We start from the raw sequence: 19226 nt of genomic DNA, 5'->3' as shown, positions 1-19226 counted from the left end.
GTCCCCTACTCTGGGGTCTCGGCCGGTCCCTGTGCCCGGGGAGGGGGCCCCAATACAGGACCCTGTGACCCCCCCCCCGGCTCACGTCACTGGGGGGGGGGGGCAGCCATGATGTAAAATGTCCCCCCCCCACTTCCCTTTTTGGTCTCAGAAAGGGAGAAAACGGCTAAAGAGGCAGCAGAGGGAGCGCACGGTGAGGGGGGGCACCCCAAAAAGGGGGGGGACCCCAAAAAGGGGGGGAGCACCCCAAAAAGGCGGTTGGAAGGGACCCCAAAGGGGGGGAATCTAAAGGGGGGGACCCTAAAGAGGGGGGGGCCCAATAAGGGGGGGGCACCCCAAAAAGGGGGGTGGAAGGGACCCCAAAGGGGGGAATCTAAAGGGGGGGACCCTAAAGAGGGGGGGGCCCCAAAGGGAGGGGGACCCCAAAGGTGGGGACCCCAAAAAGGGGGGGCACCCCAAAAAGGGAGGTGGAAGGGACCCCAAAGGGGGGGGAATCTAAAGGGGGGGCCCCTAAAGAGGAGGGGACCCCAAGGGGGGGTGTGACTCTAAAGGGGGGTACCCTAAAGAGGGGGGACCCCAAAGGGAGGGGGACCCCAAAGAGGGGGGGGGACCCCAAAGGGGGGGAGAAGGAACCCCAAAAGGGGGGGAAATCTAAAGGGGGGGCCCTAAAGAGGGGGGAGGACACCTCAAAGGGGAAGGGAATCTAAATGGAGGGACCCTAAAGAGGGCGGGGACCCCCAAAGGAAGGGGGCAAACCCCAAAGGGAGGGGGGGAACCCCAAAGGGAGGGGGTACCCCAAAGGGAGGGGGGCCCAAGGGGGAGGGGGAAGGATCCCAAGGTGGGGAGGGGAAGGGACCCCAAAGGGGGGTAAATCCAAAGGAGGGGACCCTAAAGAGGGGGGGCCCCAAAGGGAGGGGGAAGGGACCCCAAGAGGAGGGGAAGGGACCCCAAAAGGGGGAGAATCTAAGGGGGGGACCCTAAAGAGGGGGAGAAACCCCAAAGTGGGGGGGTAAGGAGCCCCACAGGGGAGGAATCGAATGGGGGGACCCCAAAAAGTGGGTCAGGGCTGGCTGTCCCCCCATTGTGGAGCGGCTGTCCCCGCAGGCCGAGGGGCAGGATGGATCCCCCTGCGCTGCTGCTGCCGCTGCTGCTGGTGCTGCTGGTGCCGCCGCCGTCGGCGTCGCCCTACGGGTTCCGCAACTGCATCCAGTCGCCGTGGGACGCGGGGCTGTTCCGCTGCGTCCAGCGCTTCCTCGCGGCGGTGTCGGCGGCCGTGGACGACCTGCCGGCGGCCGCCACGGCCCTCAACCTGTCGCACAACGCGCTGGCGGGGCTGCCGGCCGCCGCCTTCGCCCGCCTGCCGCGCCTGCGCTCGCTCGACGTCGCCTACAACCGCCTGGCGGCCGTGGCGCCGGGGGCCTTCGCGGGGCTGGGGGCGCTGGGCGCCCTCGACCTGTCGCACAACCGGCTGGCGGCGCTGCCCGCCGGCGGCTTCGCGGGGCTGGAGGCGCTGGCGCGGCTGGACTTGGCCCACAACCGGCTGACGGCGCTGGGCGCCGGCGCCTTCGCCGGCCTCGGCAACCTCTCGGCGCTGCGGCTGGACGGCAACCCGCTGGCCAGCGTGGCCCCCGAGGCGCTGGCGCCGCTGGGCAACCTGAGCCGGCTGTGGCTGCGGCGCTGCCAGCTGGCCGCCCTGGGGCCCGTGGTGCTGGCCGCGCGGCCGCTGCGGCGCCTGCGGCTGCTGGACCTGTGCGGCAACCGGCTGGCGGCGCTGGGCCCGGCGCCGGCGCTGCCGCCCGCGCTGCGCGAGCTGCGCCTCTGCAACAACTCGCTGGGCGCGCTGGCCGGGGCGCCGCGGGGGCTGGCGGCCGCGCTGCGCGTCCTCGACCTCTCCTACAACAACATCTCGGAGGCCGCGGCCTTCGCGCGGCTCGAGCTGCGCAACCTGAGCCGGCTGCGCGTGGCCGGCAACCCCCTCGAGGCGTGGCGGCTGCTGCAGGCGTCGGACGTGCCGCCGCGCAGCCTGGACCTGGCGGGGCTGCGCCTGGAGCCGGCGGCGCTGGGCGAGCTGTGCGGGCGCCTGGGGCCCCGCGCGCTGCGGCGGCTGCGGCTGCTGCGCAACGGGCTGCGGGCGCTGCCGGACGCGGCGCTGGCCGCCTGCCCCGCCGCCCGCACGCTGGACCTGAGCGGCAACCGGCTGCGGCAGCTGAGCTGCGCGGGGCGGCTGCTGCGCGCGGAGCAGCGGCAGGCGCTGCGGGAGCTGGTGGTGGAGCACAACCTGCTGCGGGCGCTGCCCTCGTGCCAGCAGGCGCCGGCGCTGCCGCGGCTCTCCAACCTCTCGCTGCGCTTCAACCGCATCCTGGAGGTGGGGCCGGGCGCCTTCGCCGACGCGCCGCGGCTGCGGCTGCTGCGCCTCGACGTCAACGGGCTGGCCTGGCTGCACCGGGACGCGCTGCGGGGCCTGGCGGAGCTGCGGGAGCTGCGCCTCGACAACAACCTCCTCACCGACCTCTACCCCGGCGCCTTCGGCGACATGGGCCGGCTGCGCGTCCTCAACCTGCGCAACAACCGCGTCTCCGTCCTCTTCCCCGGCGCCTTCGCGGGGCTGGCGGCGCTGGAGACGCTGGATCTGGGGGGGAACAACCTGCGGCACCTGGCGGGCGCGGCGCTGCGGGGGCTGGGCCGGCTGCGGCGCCTCTACCTGGACCGCAACCGGCTGCAGGAGGTGAGCGCCGAGGCCTTCGGGGCGGTGCAGGCCACGCTGGGCGTGCTGGACCTCAGCGCCAACAACCTGCGCTTCATCACGCGGCGTCCGCGCCGGCGCCCGCCCTTCCGGCACCTGCGGCGCCTCTACGACCTGAAGCTGCAGGGGCAGCGGCCGTACGGGCTCCGCATCATCCCGCACGGCTTCTTCGGCGGCCTGAGCGGCCTGCGCTCGCTCTACCTGGCGCAGAACTGGCTGCTGGCGGTGGCGCCCGACGCCTTCGACGACCTGGCCGAGCTGCGCTACCTGACGCTGGCCGACTGCGGCGGCGGGATGGGCCTGCTCCCCGCCGGCGTCTTCAAGAACCTCAGCGAGCTGCGGGCGCTGGACCTGGAGAACGCGGGGCTGCGCGGGCTGGGCCCCGAGGTGCTGGGCAACCTGAGCCGGCTGCAGCGGCTGCGGCTGGGCAAGAACGAGCTGCGCACGCTGGACCCGCGGCTGCCGGGCCGCCTGCCCGCCCTGCGCTACCTGGACCTGCGCAAGTGCCCGCTGAGCTGCTCGTGCGCCAACGCCTGGCTGCCGGGCTGGCTGCGCCGCGCCGGCCTGCAGGTCGTCTACCTCTACAACTACAGCTGCGGCGGCGGCGGCGGCGGCGCGGGGCCGCCCGCCTACCTGCACAGCTTCGACACGCGCGTCTGCTTCCTGGACGTGGGGCTCTACCTGTTCGCGGCGACGGCGCCCGCCGTGCTGCTGCTGCTGGCGCTGCCGCTGCTGCACCACCGCGCCTACTGGCGCCTGCGCTACCACCTGTTCCTGCTGCGCGCGTGGGCCGGCGGGCGCTGGCGGCGCGAGGCGCGGCGTTACGCCTACGACAGCTTCGTCTCCTACAACTCGGCCGACGAGGCCTGGGTGCTGGGCCAGCTGGTGCCGCAGCTGGAGCGCGCCGCCCTGCGCCTCTGCCTGCACCACCGCGACTTCCGCCCCGGCAGGGCCATCGTCGACAACATCGTGGACGCCATCTACAACAGCCGCAAGACGGTGTGCGTGCTGAGCCGCAGCTACCTGCGCAGCGAGTGGTGCTCGCTCGAGATCCAGCTGGCCAGCTACCGCCTCTTCGACGAGCTGCGCGACGTGCTGGTGCTCGTCTTCCTCGAGGCCATTCCCGACGCCGAGCTCTCCGCCTACCACCGCATGCGCCGCGTCCTGCTCAAGAGAACGTACCTGCGCTGGCCGCCCGAGCCGCCCGCGCAGCCGCTCTTCTGGGCCAAGCTGCGGCGCGCCCTGCGCGGCGGCGACGAGGGCGACGAGGAGGAACCCTCCGGGGAAGGCTCCGAGCCGCCCTAGGCCGCCCGCTCCCCGCCATTCCCGCCGCCCCGGGGCTCCGAGCGCCACGGCGCGACCCCAAAAAGCTCTTTTTTCCCCCCAAAACGCCACCCGCGCTTCCCTCCGCGCCGAGCCCGCAGCGACTCTCACCGCGCTCCGATTAAACGGCCTTTATTGAGCCGCGGGGCGTCCCAGCGCCCCAAAATTGAGGCCCCCGCCTCAGCGCGGCCCCGCGCAGGAGCAGCCCCAGCCCTCGGGGCCCGGCGAGCCGTCCCGCCGCGGCGCCTCCGGGAAGCACGAGAGCGGCAGGCGGCGCGGGGCCCACGGCCAACTCGGCAGCGCCAGGCCCCGGCGGCACCGCGGCCGCGGCAAATCCCAGCGCTCCTCCCGCCCGCGGCGCCGGCGGCTGCCCCGGAGCCCTCCCTGCGCCAGCGGAGGCGGCCGGCGGCGCCACGAGGGGCTCGGGGGGAGACGCAGCGGGTCATCCCGCACCGTGTCGCGCCGCAGCGGGTCGTCCTGGAGCTCATCGTGCCACAGCGCGTCGTCCTGGAGCTCATCGTGCCGCCACGGATCGTTCCGGAGCGCATCGTGCCACGCTGGATCATTGCGGAGCTCGTCGTGCCGCGGCGGATCGTTCCAGAAGGCATCATACCGCAGCGGATCGTTCCGGAGCGCGCTGGGCTGGATGGGATCGTGCTGGATTGGGTCGTGCCGCGGCGGCTCGTGCCGCGCCAGGTCGCTCCAGAGCGCGTTGTGCCACGCTGGAGCCTCTTGGGGTGGATCACGCTGGATTGGGTCGTGCCACATCGGATCGTGCCGCGCCGCGTCGCTCCAGAGCGCGTCGTGCCGCGATGGGTCGTGCCGGATCGGGTCGTGCCGCGCCGCGTCGCTCCAGAGCGCGTCGTGCCGCGCGGGATCATCGCGAGTCGGATCGTGCCAGATCGGCTCGTGCCACGCTGGGTCGCTCCAGAGCGCGTCGTGCCGCGCCGGCTCATGCCGGCTCGGGTGGCGGAGGCAGCACGGCGCTCGGCACTCGGCACGCGGCCGGCCCGGCACGAAGCGCGGCGGCTGCGGGTTCTCGGGGCTGCGGGCGCCGAGGGCCTCGCGCGACTCTGGGCCGCGAGGAGCCGCGGTGCCAGAGCGCCGGGCCGGCCGGTGCCGCCGCGGGGCGAGGGGGCTGAAGGCCGGGGGGGCGATGGGCGCGCGGCGGCCCCGGCTGGGGTGTCGTGGGGCGCAGCCGGGGGGCCCGCGGACGAGGGGGGTGACGGGCAGGGGATCCCCCCACGCCGGCGTCGCCGCCCGGGGCTGGAACAGCGTCGCGGGGCTCTCGCGGCACGCGGCGTCCTCCTCGTTCGAGGTCCAGGAGAAGGGGCTCTGCGAGGACGGCGGCTCAGGAATTGGGGTGACCCCCACCCCAGCCAATAAACCCCCCCCCGGTCCCCACACTCACCTCCTGCTCCTTTCTGCCGTCGCCAAAAACGGGGCTGGGGGTGTCCAGCCTGGGGGCGCAGGGGGGGGTCTGCGGGAGGAGAGGGGGTGGAGGGAGAGGGACCCCCCGGTTTGGGGAGGGGGACCCTGAAATGGGGAGAAGGGACCCCAAAGAGAGGAGGGACGCAAAGACGGGGGACAGGGACCCCCCAAGAGAGGGGGAGAGGGACCCCAAAAAGGGGAGGAAGAAACCCCAGAGAGAGGGGCAAGATGGGCTGGAAAGAAGGGGGGGAGAGGGACCCCAAAAACGAGGGGAGTGGGACCCCAAAGATGGGGGAGAGGATCCCAAAGGAGCGGGGAGAGGGACCCCAAAGCGAGAGGGGGAAAGGGGGAGCCCAAAGGGGTGAAAAAGGATCCCAAAGGGGGCAGGAGGGACCCCAAAAATGTAGGAAGGGACCCCAAAGAGGGAGGACAGGGACCCAAGGTGTGTGTGGGGGGACAGAGGAACCCCAGAGAGGGGGTTTTGGGGTGCTCACCGCCTCCACGATGCCTCGCAGGGGGGCGGGGGTGCCGCTGAAGGGGGGGGTCGTGTCCCAGCTGTCTCTGTGCGCCCCGAAATCGCCCTGCTCCAGGTCTGGCTCGAGGGTCCGGGGGTCCCAGCAGCCTGCGAGGGGCCCCCAGGGCTGAGATGTGGGGAGCAGGGGCTGGAAGCCGCCCCCTCCGCCGCGGCCGTGGGGAGCGGTACCTGGGGGTGCAGCGTCCGCGCCCCGATTCCGGTGAGCCAGGAGGAAGCCGAGGTCCGGCGGGACGCGGTGTCGCCGCAGCAGGGCGGCCAGGATCGTCCGGCGTCGCTCGCCCACCAGGTCGCGGCCCGGGAAAGCGGGAACGCGCCCCAAAACCGCGCCGAGGCGCGTGGCCAGGCCCCGCAGCGACGGCCGCGACGTGGGCCCCGTCTCCTTTTGGTTTTGGGGGGCCTCGGGGGGGCTGCTCGGCGGCGGCGGCTGCTCGGCGGCGCGGGGGTCTCCCTCGAGCTGCGGGACGGGGGTTTCGCTGCGGGGAGCTGCGTCCTGCGCGGGGCTCAGGAGCCGCTCGACGTCAAGGGATTTCACCTCGCGGTTGAAGAGCCCGCGGTGCTGGCACAGCCGCTTCTGGGTGATGACGACGGTTTTGGGGAGCGGGAGGGGGCTGGCGGGGGGGCGGGTGCCCCACGGAGGCCTGTGGGGAGGGGGCCCGGCCCCCCCCCACCTCCCCAACGCCGCTTTGGGGCCAAATTTGGCGGCGTCGCGTTCCCGTTTGGTTTTTCGGCGCTTGACGCGGCCGGGAATGGGGTCTGGAGGGCGAGGGCTCCGCCGGGGGGGGGGGCCCCCCCACATTCCTGGGGTCCCCCCGGTTCCTGCTGTCGCCTCTGCCGCTGCGGTGGCTCATGGCAACAGCACCCACCTGGAAAAAAGCCAAAAAAAGGGGGATTTGAGCAAAATCTGGGTGGGAGGAGGAGGCGGGGGGGGGGTGGGGCACCCAGTGAATGAGCCCCCCTCCCCATTGCCCCCCAGGACCCCTCCAAGGCCCCCCAAGGGCCCTCATGTCCTCACCAGGACCCCCAACGATCCCCAGCACCCCTATTTCCCCCTCGCTCTCCCCGGGTCCCCCTCAGGGCAACAAACATCACACCTCAATCCACCCCAGGGACCCCCATTTCCCCCTCGGGATCTTCATCTCCACCCCACGGACCCCCATTTCCCCCTCAGGATCCTCATCTCCACCCCAGGGACCCCCATTTCCCCCTCAGGATCCTCATCTCCACCCCAGGGACCCCCATTTCCCCCTCAGGATCCTCATCTCCACCCCAGGGACCCCCATTTCCCCCTCAGGATCCTCATCTCCACCCCAGGGACCCCCATTTCCCCCTCAGGATCCTCATCTCCACCCCAGAGACCCCCATTTCCCCCTCAGGATCCTCATCTCCACCCCAGAGACCCCCATTTCCCCCTCAGGTTCCTCATCTCCACCCCAGAGACCCCCATTTCCCCCTCAGGATCCTCATCTCCACCCCAGAGACCCCCATTTCCCCCTCAGGATCCTCATCTCCACCCCAGAGACCCCCATTTCCCCCTCAGGTTCCTCATCTCCACCCCAGAGACCCCCATTTCCCCCTCAGGATCCTCATCTCCACCCCAGAGACCCCCATTTCCCCCTCAGGATCCTCATCTCCACCCCAGAGACCCCCATTTCCCCCTCAGGATCCTCATCTCCACCCCAGAGACCCCCATTTCCCCCTCAGACTCCCCCTCCCGGGCCCCCAAATCCACCTCACGTGCCCCCAGGATTCCTTTTACCCCTCATTCCCCCGTTTTACCCCTCATTGCCCCCTTTTACCCCTCACTCCCCTCCATTTTACCCCCACACCCCCTCATTTTACCCCTCTTTCCTCCATTTACCCCCCCACTCACTCCCATTTACCCCTCATTCCTCCTTTTACCCCTCGTTCCACCCCGTTTACCCCCTATTCCTCCTCACTTACCCCTCACTCCTCCCCATTTACCCCTCATCCCTCCTCTTACCCCTCATACCCCCTCATTTTACCCCTTTTTCCTCCATTTACCCCCTATTCCTTCTCACTTACCCCTCACTCCTCCCCATTTACCCCTCATCCCCCCTTTTACCCCTCGTTCCACCTCATTTACCCCCATGCCTCCTCATTTACCCTCCAATTCCACCCATTTACCCCTCATCCCCCATTTACCCCCCATTCCTCCTCATTTACCCCCCATTCCTCCTCACTTACCCCTCACTCCTCCTCATTTACCCCTCATTCCCCCATTTACCCCCCATTCCTCCTCATTTACCCCCCATTCCTCCTCACTTACCCCTCACTCCTCCTCATTTACCCCTCATCCCCCCATTTACCCCTCGTTCCACCCCATTTACCCCTCACTCCTCCTCATTTACCCCTCATTCCCCCATTTACCCCCCATTCCTCCTCATTTACCCCCCATTCCTCCTCACTTACCCCTCACTCCTCCTCATTTACCCCTCATCCCCCCATTTACCCCTCGTTCCACCCCATTTACCCCCCATTCCTCCTCACTTACCCCTCACTCCTCCTCATTTACCCCTCATTCCCCCATTTACCCCCCATTCCTCCTCATTTACCCCCATTCCTCCTCACTTACCCCTCACTCCTCCTCATTTACCCCTCATCCCCCCATTTACCCCTCGTTCCACCCCATTTAGCCCCCATTCCTCCTCATTTACCCCTCATCCCCCATTTAGCCCCCATTCCTCCTCATTTACCCCCCATTCTTCCTCACTTAGCCCTCACTCCTCCCCATTTACCCCTCATCCCTCCTCTTACCCCTCATACCCCCTCTTTTTACCCCTTTTTCCTCCATTTACCCCCTATTCCTCCTCACTTACCCCTCCCTCCTCCCCATTTACCCCTCATCCCCCCATTTACCCCCCATTCCTCCTCATTTACCCCTCATCCCCCCATTTACCCCTCATTCCACCCCATTTACCCCCCATTTACCCCCCTATCCCCCCCATTCCCCCTCCCCTCCCCCACCTCCAGCCGCCCCCCTCCCCTCTCCCCCCGGGTGGGCGGGGCCTGGAGGGGCCTGAGGGAGGTTGCGGAGGGGGGAGGGGGGAGGGGGCGGCGCGCGCTCCCCTCGCGCCTCGGCGGTTGCGCGCGCGCGCGCCGGGACGTTTTTTTTTTTTTTTTCGCGCGCTGCGCGCTGATTGGAGGGAGGCGGGGAGAGGGGCGGGGCCTGAGGGCGAGGGGGCGGGGCCTGTGGGCGAGGGGGCGGGGCCTGAGGGGACCCGGAAGGGGCGGGGCCTGAAGGGCGAGGGGGCGGGGCCTGAGGGGCGAGGGGGCGGGGCAACGGGGGCGGGAGGATCGGCTTAAGGCTATTGGGGGGGGCAGGGGTCGCTCATGGATTTGGGGTTCAGGGGCTCGGGTTTGGGGCTCAGGGGTTTGGGTGTGTGGGGGCTCAGGGTCTAGGGCCTCAGGGGTTTGGGGGTGCAGAGACTGAGGGATTTGGGGGCTCCTGGGTTTGGGGTTCAGGGGCTCTAGGGTTTGGGGGTGTGGGGGCTCAGGGATTTGGGGTTCAGGGGCTCTAGGGCTTGGGGGCTCAGGGTTTGGGGTTCAGGGGCTCTAGGGTTTGGGGGTGTGGGAGCTCAGGGATTTGGGGTGCAGGGGCTCTAGGGCTTGGGGGCTCAGGGGATTGGGGTTCAGGGGCTCTAGGGCTTGGGGGCTCAGGAATTTGGGGTGCAGGTGCTCTAGGGCTTGGGGGCTCAGGGGTTTGGGGGTGCAGGGACTCAGGGTTTGGGGTCTCAGGGATTTGGGGTGCAGGGGCTCAGGGCTTGGGGGCTCAGGGGATTGGGGTTCAGGGGCTCTAGGGCTTGGGGGCTCAGGAATTTGGGGTGCAGGGGCTCTAGGGCTTGAGGGCTCAGGGTTTGGGGTTCAGGGGCTCTAGGGTTTGGGGGTGCAGGGACTCTAGGGCTTGGGGGCTCAGGGTTTGGGGTTCAGGGGCTCTAGGGTTTTGGGGGTGTGGGAGCTCAGGGATTTGGGGTGCAGGGGCTCTAGGGCTTGGGGGCTCAGGGTTTGGGGTTCAGGGGCTCTAGGGTTTGGGGGCTCAGGGTTTGGGGTTCAGAGGCTCTAGGGTTTGGGGGTTCAGAGGCTCTAGGGTTTGGGGGTGCAGGGGCTCTAGGGTTTGGGGGCTCAGGGGTTTGGGGGTGCAGGGACTCAGGGTTTGGGGTCTCAGGGATTTGGGGTGCAGGGGCTCTAGGGCTTGGGGGCTCAGGAATTTGGGGTGCAGGGGCTCTAGGGTTTGGGGGTGTGGGGGCTCAGGGGTTATGGGGCACAGGGATTTGGGGGTTCAGGGATTTAGGGTGTGGAGGCTCTAAGGTCTGAGAGCTCAGGAATTTGGGGTTCAGGGGCTCAGGGGTTTGCAGAATCAGGGGTTTGGGGTTCAGGGGCTCAGGGTTTGGGGTCTCAGGGATTTGGGGTGCAGGGACACAGAGGCCGGGGGGGTTGCTTTCCACTCCTCAGCTTTATTGGGGTGCGCGGCGAGCGAGCCTCGTGCTATCGAAGCGAAGCTGAGCTGGGGGCCGATACTGGGGGGACCCCCAAAACCCTTCAGGGTTTCTCCAGCTGGGTGAGGGGTGTGTGTGTGGGGGGGTCGATACTGGGGGGGCACCCCCAAACCCCTCAGGGCTTTTCCAGCTGGGTGTCGGCGGCCTGGAAGCTCCCCACGTCCTGGTACGTGGGCTGCAAACCCCTCGAGATGTCCTCGTACATCGAGCACTCGTCCAGATTCAAGCCCTGGGGAGGGAAATGAGGGGGGTCAGGATGTGGGGTGACCCCATCCCCCCTCAAATCCCCATCCCCCCCCCCCCAAAAAGCGGGGTCCCCGCTCACCTCGTACAGGTTCTCCTCCTCCAAGGCGCTTTTCTTCGTTTGCAGCAGCCGCTCGTTCTCCCAGCGCTTCTGCGGCCGCAGGGGCAGCGTTAGGGGGCTCCCCAAGACCGTGCACCCCAAAACCCCACCGTGCACCCCCTTACCCTGAAGAGGAGGAAGAGGCTCGGCCCCACGGCGCAGAGCAGCAGCAGGACGCCCTCGGCCGTGATGATGCGGTTCTTGGTGGCCTCTTTGAGGTTGAGGAACGGCACCAGGTCGGGATCTGCGACGGGATTCGGGGGGTCATCGCGACATGGGGGTGACGCGGGGGCGTTTGAGGGGTGGGGGCACCCCAAGATGGCTGGAAGACACCTTGGGATGAAGATTCTGGGCTGGAGAACCCAGTGGGTTGGAGGTTTGGAGGTTGGAGGCCACGTAGTGATGGGGAACCACCAACGTGGTGTGGAGGAAGCTTGGATTTGGGGAGATATGTGGATTTGGGGGGTTGGGGGCACCCGAAGATGGCTGGAAGACACCTTGGGATGAGGATTTTGGGCTGGAGAACCCAGTGGGTTGGAGGTTTGGAGGTTGGAGGCCACGTAGTGATGGGGAACCACCAAGGTGGTGTGGAGGAAGCTTGGATTTGGGGAGATATGTGGATTTGGGGAGATATGTGGATTTGGGGGGTTGGGGGCACCTGAAGATGGCTGGAAGACACCTTAAGATGAGGATTCTGGGCTGGAGAACCCAGTGGGTTGGAGGTTTGGAGGTTGGAGGCCACGTAGTGATGGGGAACCACCAACGTGGTGTGGATAAATCTTGGTTTGGGGGAGATATGTGGATTTTGGGGGGTTGGGGGCACCCCAAGATGGCTGGAAGACACCTTGGGATGAGGATTCTGGGCTGGAGAACCCAGTGGGTTGGAGGTTTGGAGGTTGGAGGCCACATAGTGATGGGGAACCACCAAGGTGGTGTAGATAAAGCTTGGATTTGAGGAGATAGGTGGGTTTGGGGTGTCCCAACTTGGAAGACACCTTGGGATGAGGATTCTGAGCTGGAGAACTCATGGATTGGGAGGTTGGAGGCCACGTAGTGATGGGGAACCACCAAGGTGGTGAGGAGGAAGCTTGGATTTGGGGAGATATGTGGGTTTGGGGTGTCCCAACTTGGAAGACACCTTGGGATGAGGATTCTGAGCTGGAGAACTCATTGGATTGGGAGGTTGGAGGCCACGTGGTGATGGGAAACCACCAACGTGGTGAGGAGAGAGCTTGGCTTTGGGGAGATATGTGGGTTTGGGGTGTCCCAACTTGGAAGGCACCTTGGGAGGAAGATTCTGAGCTGGAGAACTCATTGTATTGGGAGGTTGGAGGCCACGTGGCGATGGGAAACCACCAACGTAGTGTGGAGAGAGCTTGGATTTTGGGAGATAGGTGGGTTTGGGGAGATATGTGGATTTGGGGGGTTGGGGGCACCCGAAGATGGCTGGAAGACACCTTGAGATGAGGATTCTGGGCTGGAGAACCCAGTGGGTTGGAGGTTTGGAGGTTGGAGGCCACGTAGTGATGGGGAACCACCAAGGTGGTGTGGAGGAAGCTTGGATTTGGGGAGATACGTGGGTTTGGGGTGTCCCAACTTGGAAGACACCTTGGGATGAGGATTCTGAGCTGGAGAACTCATTGGATTGGGAGGTTGGAGGCCACGTAGTGATGGGGAACCACCAAGATGGTGCAGATAAAGGTTGGATTTGGGGAGATATGTGGGTTTGGGGGGTCCCAACCTGGAAGACACCTTGGGAGGAGGATTCTGAGCTGGAGAACTCGTGGATTGGGAGGTTGGAGGCCACGTAGTGATGGGGAACCACCAAGATGGTGTGGATAAAGCTTGGCTTTGGGGAGATATGTGGGTTTGGAGGCCACGTGGCGATGGGAACCACCACGGCGGTGTGGCTGAAGCCCGCAGCCGGCACTCACCGCGCACGCGCAGGAAGGTGCCGCAGGACTCGGCGGCGGCGCGGCCGGCCTCCACGCGGCAGTAGTAGAGGCCGCTGTCGGCGTGCGCCAGGCGCAGGAAGGTGAGGACGAGGCGCCCGTCCTCGTGCCGCAGCAGCCGCCCGGCGCCGTCCGCCTCCACGGGGGCTCGGGGGCGGCTGCAGTTGCCGCGGGGGCAGACGCGGTGCCAGGCGGCCCTGGCGTCCCGCGGCGCCCGGAACCGGCACTCGAGGCTCAGGCGGTCGCCGACGGTGCCGGCGCGCGACGTGGGGCCCGGCTCCACCTCGACGCCCCCGTGGGCGCAGCCGGCGCTCCCGTTGCTCTCCACCGTCAGCGGCGTCACCGGCGCGCGGGACGGCGGCGGCGACAGCCAGCACCAGCACCCTGCGGCGAGAGGCGTCACCGATGAACCCCGAAACCCAAACAAAACCCACCCAACGCACCCCAAACGGAGCCCGAACTCCCCCCAAACCCACCCGAACGACCACAAACCAGCCTGAACTCAACCAAAACCCACCCAAACTCACCTCAAACCCACCCCAAACTCACCAAACCCACCCGAACTCACCCCAAACCCACCCAAACGACCACAAACCAGCCCAAACTCAACCAAAACCCACCCAAACTCACCTCAAACTCTCCTCAAACTCACCAAACCCACCCAAACTCACCCCAAACCCACCCCAAACGACCACAAACCAGCCCAAACGACCACAAACCAGCCCAAACTCACCCAAAACTCCCCAAACCCACCCAAAACTCATCTCAAACACACCCAAAACTACCTCAAACTACCAAAATCCCACCCAAACTCACCTCAAACCCACCCAAAACTCCCCAAACCCACCCAAACTCATCTCAGACCCACTAAAATTCATCTCAAACCCACTAAAATTCATCTCAAACGCACCCAAAACTCCCTCAAACTACAAAAAACCCACCCAAACTCACCTCAAACTCTCCTCAAACTCACCAAACCCACCCAAACTCACCCCAAACCCACCCCAAATGACCAAAAACTAGCCCAAACTCACCCAAAACTCACCCAAACTCACCTTAAATCCACTCAAAACTCCCCAAACCACCCAAACTCACCTCAAACCCACCCAAAACTGCCCCAAACTACCAAAACCTCACCCAAAATCACCTCAAACCCACCCCAAACTCACCAAACCCACCCAAACTCACCTCAAACGCACCCAAAACTACCTCAAACTACCAAAATCCCACCCAAACTCACCTCAAACCCACCCAAACCCACCCAAACTCATCTCAAACCCACCCAAAACTCCCCAAACCCACTAAAATTCATCTCAAAGGCACCCCAAACTCCCTTAAACTACCAAAACCCCACTCGAACTCACCTCAAACGCACCCAAAACTCCCCCAAACTACGGAAAACTCACCCAAACTCACCTTAAATCCACTCAAAACTCCCCAAACCACCCAAACTCACCTCAAACCCACCCAAAACTGCCCCAAACAACGAAAAACTCACCCAAACTCACCTCAAATCCACCCAAAACTCCACTAACCCACTAAAATTCATCTCAAACGCACCCGAAACTCCTCCAAACTACCAAAAACCCACCCAAACTCACCCAAAACCCACCCAAACTCCCCTCAAACCCACCTAAAACTCCCCAAACCCAACGAAACTCACCTCAAACGCACACAAAACTCCCCCAAACTACCAAAAAACCACTCAAAGACACCTAAAACCCACCCAAACTCACTTCCAATCCACCCCAAACTCCACAAACCCACTAAAATTCATCTCAAATGCACCCCAAACTATGAAAAATTCACCCAAACTCACCTCAAATCCAGCTAAAACTCCCCAAACCCACCCAAAACTCCCCAAACCCACTAAAATTCATCTCAAACGCACCTAAAACTCCCTCAAACTACGAAAAACCCACCCAAACTCACCTCAAACCCACCCAAAACCCCCCAAACTCACCTCAAACGCACCCCAAACTCCCTCAAACTCCCAAAAACTCACTCAAACTCACCTCAAACGCACCCAAAGCTCCCCAAACCCACTAAAATTCATCTCAAACGCACCCAAAACTCCCTCAAATCACCAAAAACTCACCCCAAATCACCTCAAACCCACCCAAACCCCCTCAAACCCCCCTCAACCCCCCAAAACTCCCTCCAATCCCCCCCAACCCCCCCAAAATCCCCCCGCCCGGGGCAGGTTTCGGTTCCTCCAGCAGCTGCCAGGAAGCTTTGGGGTAAAAACAAGCGATTTTGGGGGTCTTGGGGAATCGCTGGGAAACGAGGGGGATGGCTGATTTTTGGGGGGCTGCTCCGTCCCCCCTCAACCCACCAGCCGATTCTGGGGGTCGGTGTGCTGGGGGGGGGGGGGCCAGCACGGAGCCCCCCGAGTCCTCATGGGACCCACAGGCCCCTCTGGGGTCTGCACCCCCAAGACCCCCCCCCAAAATGGGGGTGTGGGGGGTGGGGGTCCTACCTGGGAGGAGGCAGAGGAGGAGGAGGGGGAGCGGGGCGCCCCGGTTTTGGGGAGCCCCAGCCATGGCGCTGCGGCCGCCGCGGGCCCCGGAGCAGGAGATGCGCCCCAGCGCCCCACGCCTGCCTCTTGGGGGGCCCCCGCTGGGAGGGGCCCCAGGGGACCCCTGGGAATGGGGGGAGGGGCAGGGTTTGGGGGTTCGGGGTTTGGGGGGGTTCGGGGTTTGGGGGTTCAGGGTTCAGGGTTTGAGGATCAGGGGTTGGGGTGCAGTGGGGCGGGGGGGCCTGTTTATGGGGCTGGTCCCTCTCTCTATGGGGCTGGGCTCTCTCTATGGGGCAGGGCTCTCTCTCTATGGGGCTGGGCTCTCTCTATGGGGCTGGGCCCTCTCTCTATGGGGCTGGGCTCTCTCTATGGGGCTGGTCCCTCTCTCTATGGGGCAGGGCTCTCTCTATGGGGCAGGGCCCTCTCTCTATGGGGCAGGGCTCTCTCTCTATGGGGCTGGTCCCTCTCTCTATGGGGCAGGGCCCTCTCTCTATGGGGCAGGGCTCTCTCTCTATGGGGCTGGGCCCTCTCTCTCTGGGGCTGGTCCCTCTCTCTATGGGGCAGGGCTCCCTCTATGGGGCTGGTCTCTCTCTCTATGGGGCTGGTCTCTCTCTCTATGGGGCTGGTCCCTCTCTCTATGGGGCAGGGCTCTCTCTCTATGGGGCTGGGCTCTCTCTCTATGGGGCTGGTCCCTCTCTCTATGGGGCAGGGCTCTCTCTCTATGGGGCTGGGCTCTCTCTATGGGGCTGGTCCCTCTCTCTATGGGGCTGGTCCCTCTCTCTATGGGGCAGGGCTCTCTCTCTATGGGGCTGGTCCCTCTCTCTATGGGGCAGGGCTCTCTCTCTATGGGGCTGGTCTCTCTCTCTATGGGGCTGGTCTCTCTCTCTATGGGGCAGGGCTCTCTCTCTATGGGGCTGGTCCCTCTCTCTATGGGGCAGGGCTCTCTCTCTATGGGGCTGGGCCCTCTCTCTATGGGGCTGGGCCCTCTCTCTATGGGGCTGGTCTCTCTCTCTATGGGGCTGGGCTCTCTCTCTATGGGGCTGGTCCCTCTCTCTATGGGGCAGGGCTCTCTCTCTATGGGGCTGGTCCCTCTCTCTATGGGGCAGGGCTCTCTCTCTATGGGGCTGGTCTCTCTCTCTATGGGGCTGGTCCCTCTCTCTATGGGGCAGGGCTCTCTCTATGGGGCTGGGCTCTCTCTCTATGGGGCTGGGCTCTCTCTCTATGGGGCAGGGCTCTCTCTCTATGGGGCTGGTCCCTCTCTCTATGGGGCTGGGCTCTCTCTCTATGGGGCTGGTCCCTCTCTCTATGGGGCTGGCCCTCTCTCTATGGGGCAGGGCTCTCTCTATGGGGCTGGTCCCTCTCTCTATGGGGCTGGTCCCTCTCTCTATGGGGCAGGGCCCTCTCTCTATGGGGCAGGGCTCTCTCTCTATGGGGCCGGTCCCTCTCTCTATGGGGCCGGTCCCTCTCTCTATGGGGCTGGGCCCTCTCTCTATGGGGCAGGGCTCTCTCTATGGGGCTGGGCTCTCTCTATGGGGCTGGTCCCTCTCTCTATGGGGCAGGGCTCTCTCTCTATGGGGCTGGTCCCTCTCTCTATGGGGCAGGGCTCTCTCTCTATGGGGCTGGTCTCTCTCTCTATGGGGCTGGTCCCTCTCTCTATGGGGCAGGGCTCTCTCTATGGGGCTGGGCTCTCTCTCTATGGGGCTGGGCTCTCTCTCTATGGGGCAGGGCTCTCTCTCTATGGGGCAGTTCTCTATGGGGCTGGGCTCTCTCTCTATGGGGCTGGTCCCTCTCTCTATGGGGCTGGGCTCTCTCTCTATGGGGCTGGGCTCTCTCTCTATGGGGCTGGGCTCTCTCTATGGGGCTGGGCTCTCTCTCTGTGGGGCTGGGCTCTCTCTCTATGGGGCTGGTCCCTCTCTCTATGGGGCTGGGCTCTCTCTATGGGGCTGGTCCCTCTCTCTATGGGGCCGGGCCCTCTCTCTATGGGGCCGGGCCCTCTCTCTATGGGGCAGGGCTCTCTCTATGGGGCAGGGCTCTCTCTCTATGGGGCCGGGCCCTCTCTCTATGGGGCTGGTCCCTCTCTCTATGGGGCTGTTCTCTCTCTCTATGGGGCTGGGCCCTCTCTATGGGGCAGGGCCCTCTCTCTATGGGGCTGGGCTCTCTCTCTGTGGGGCTGGGCTCTCTCTCTATGGGGCTGGTCCCTCTCTCTATGGGGCAGGGCTCTCTCTCTATGGGGCAGGGCCCTCTCTATGGGGCTGGGCCCTCTCTCTATGGGGCAGGGCTCTCTCTCTATGGGGCAGGGCCCTCTCTATGGGGCAGGGCTCTCTCTCTATGGGGCTGGTCTCTCTCTCTATGGGGCAGGGCCCTCTCTATGGGGCAGGGCTCTCTCTATGGGGCTGGGCCCTCTCTCTATGGGGCTGGTCCCTGTCTCTATGGGGCAGGGCCCTCTCTATGGGGCAGGGCCCTTCTCTCCAGGCCTGGGCCCCGGCCGCCCCCCCCACTTCCTGCAGGCGCCGCCCTCCCCCTCGCTCCCTCGGGCCCCGCTTTGTGCTTGGGGCCTGGAGGCGCCTTTTCCGCCTTGGGGGACACCCCCCCCCCCAAAAAAACCCACCCCCAGAGCCCCCCCCAAACCCCCTACACACCCTCCCCCCCCCCCCCCGCCGCCCCACACCTCCCACCGCTGAGGGGGGACCCCGCGTTCCCTGCCCCCCCCCCCCCGGCTCCTCTCAGCAACAGGTAAGGAGGGGGGGGGGGTGGGTTAATTGAGGGGGGGGGCACCCCCAAAGCGCCCCCCCCCTCACCCTCTGGGGTGCAAAGGGTGGGGGGCAAAGCGAGTCCGGGGTCTCAATGCCCCCTCCCCCTCCCCTCAAGCCCATAAAGGGGGGGGGTTGGGTTAAGGAGACACCCCCCCCCCCACACTTTGAACCCCCCCAATAATTGAGGGGGGGGGGGCTGAGACCCCACAAATTCATCTCCTTAGTGCCCCCCCCCCCCCCCAAAATCCAAGTGACGGTGTCTGAGGGGCAGGATGGACCCCGAGGAGGCGTTTAACGGGGTAAGTGGTGACCCCCCCCCTTAAAAAATAAAATAAAACCCCTATGGGGGGGGGTGGGTTTTGCCCCCCCCCCAGCCCCCCCAAACCCCCCCAGCCCCCCCATTTTCACCCCCCCCCCAGCCCCCCGCCCGCGTCGCCATCATCGGGGCCGAGGACGAGGACTTCGAGAACGACATCGAGCCGGTGAGTTATGGGGGGAGAAACACACTCAATGAGGTGGGGGGGGTCCCCAAAACCTGACCCCCCCCAAATAAAAATATTCTTTATTTAGAACCCCGAGGAGCAGAGCAGCCTCTTCCAGAGCCTGGAGCTGCTGCGCCAGCATCCCGCCTACCTCATGGCCTTCCTGCAGCACGTCGTCCTCCAGTTCGACTCCTGCCCCGTGGTGAGCGAAAAGGGGGGGCCCCCCCAAGCTTTGGGGAGTGGGGGGGGGGGGCGCTATTTCTTTTTATTTTGCCCCCCAACCCCCCCCAACCCCGATAACCGCTTCTCTCTGTTCCCCCTCCGCGCCGGCAGGGGATGGAGTCGAGGTAAAATATGGGGTGGGAGGGGGGGTTTGGGGGTGCGGGGAGGTTATTTAGGAGGGGGGGGGTGTTTTTTATTTTGGGGGGGGGGTGGTCTTGCTGCCTTCAGACCCCCCCCCCCCCCCCCCAGCTCTGCTACCTGCACGTGGACATGCTGCGGCGCATGAACCCCAAGGAGGGCAAGAAGCAGTTCCTGGAGTTCTGCCACTTGTTCCTGGACAAGGCCGGGGTGAGGACCCCCCCCCCAGACACCCCCAAAACCCCCCCGGACCCCCCGTGCCCCCCACAGCC

General features: G+C 65.4%; 3 protein-coding genes across 3 annotated transcripts; 2 read left to right on the top strand and 1 right to left on the bottom strand.

Moving 5' to 3' along the window:
* The first annotated feature begins 1117 nt into the window (after window positions 1-1117).
* On the top strand, window positions 1118-4048 carry LOC138735093 (toll-like receptor 13). The gene has a single exon (XM_069882971.1). The coding sequence runs from the start codon at window positions 1118-1120 to the stop codon at window positions 4046-4048; it is 2931 nt and encodes a 976-aa protein (XP_069739072.1).
* A 6436-nt stretch (window positions 4049-10484) lies between these two features.
* CD79A (CD79a molecule) lies at window positions 10485-15460 on the bottom strand. The gene is made up of 5 exons (XM_069882969.1): window positions 15321-15460; window positions 12824-13225; window positions 11015-11133; window positions 10872-10940; window positions 10485-10775 (listed from the first exon to the last, which is right to left on the bottom strand). The coding sequence occupies exons 1-5, from the start codon at window positions 15382-15384 to the stop codon at window positions 10662-10664; spliced, it is 768 nt and encodes a 255-aa protein (XP_069739070.1). The 5' UTR covers window positions 15385-15460; the 3' UTR covers window positions 10485-10661.
* Window positions 15461-18322: 2862 nt separating this feature from the next.
* LOC138735091 (rho guanine nucleotide exchange factor 1-like) lies at window positions 18323-19211 on the top strand (the record flags this gene model as incomplete). The annotated part of the gene is made up of 4 exons (XM_069882968.1): window positions 18323-18411; window positions 18532-18594; window positions 18683-18796; window positions 19066-19211. Coding segments are annotated over exons 1-4 (350 nt in total), but the record flags the coding sequence as incomplete, so codon positions are not given.
* Between the last annotated feature and the right edge of the window lie 15 nt (window positions 19212-19226).

The sequence above is a fragment of the Phaenicophaeus curvirostris genome, unplaced genomic scaffold, assembly GCF_032191515.1.
Source record: "Phaenicophaeus curvirostris isolate KB17595 unplaced genomic scaffold, BPBGC_Pcur_1.0 scaffold_439, whole genome shotgun sequence".
Lineage (NCBI taxonomy): Eukaryota > Metazoa > Chordata > Aves > Cuculiformes > Cuculidae > Phaenicophaeus > Phaenicophaeus curvirostris.
Note: the sequence above shows the minus strand (reverse complement) of the source record. Positions and strands in the feature narration are given on the sequence as shown.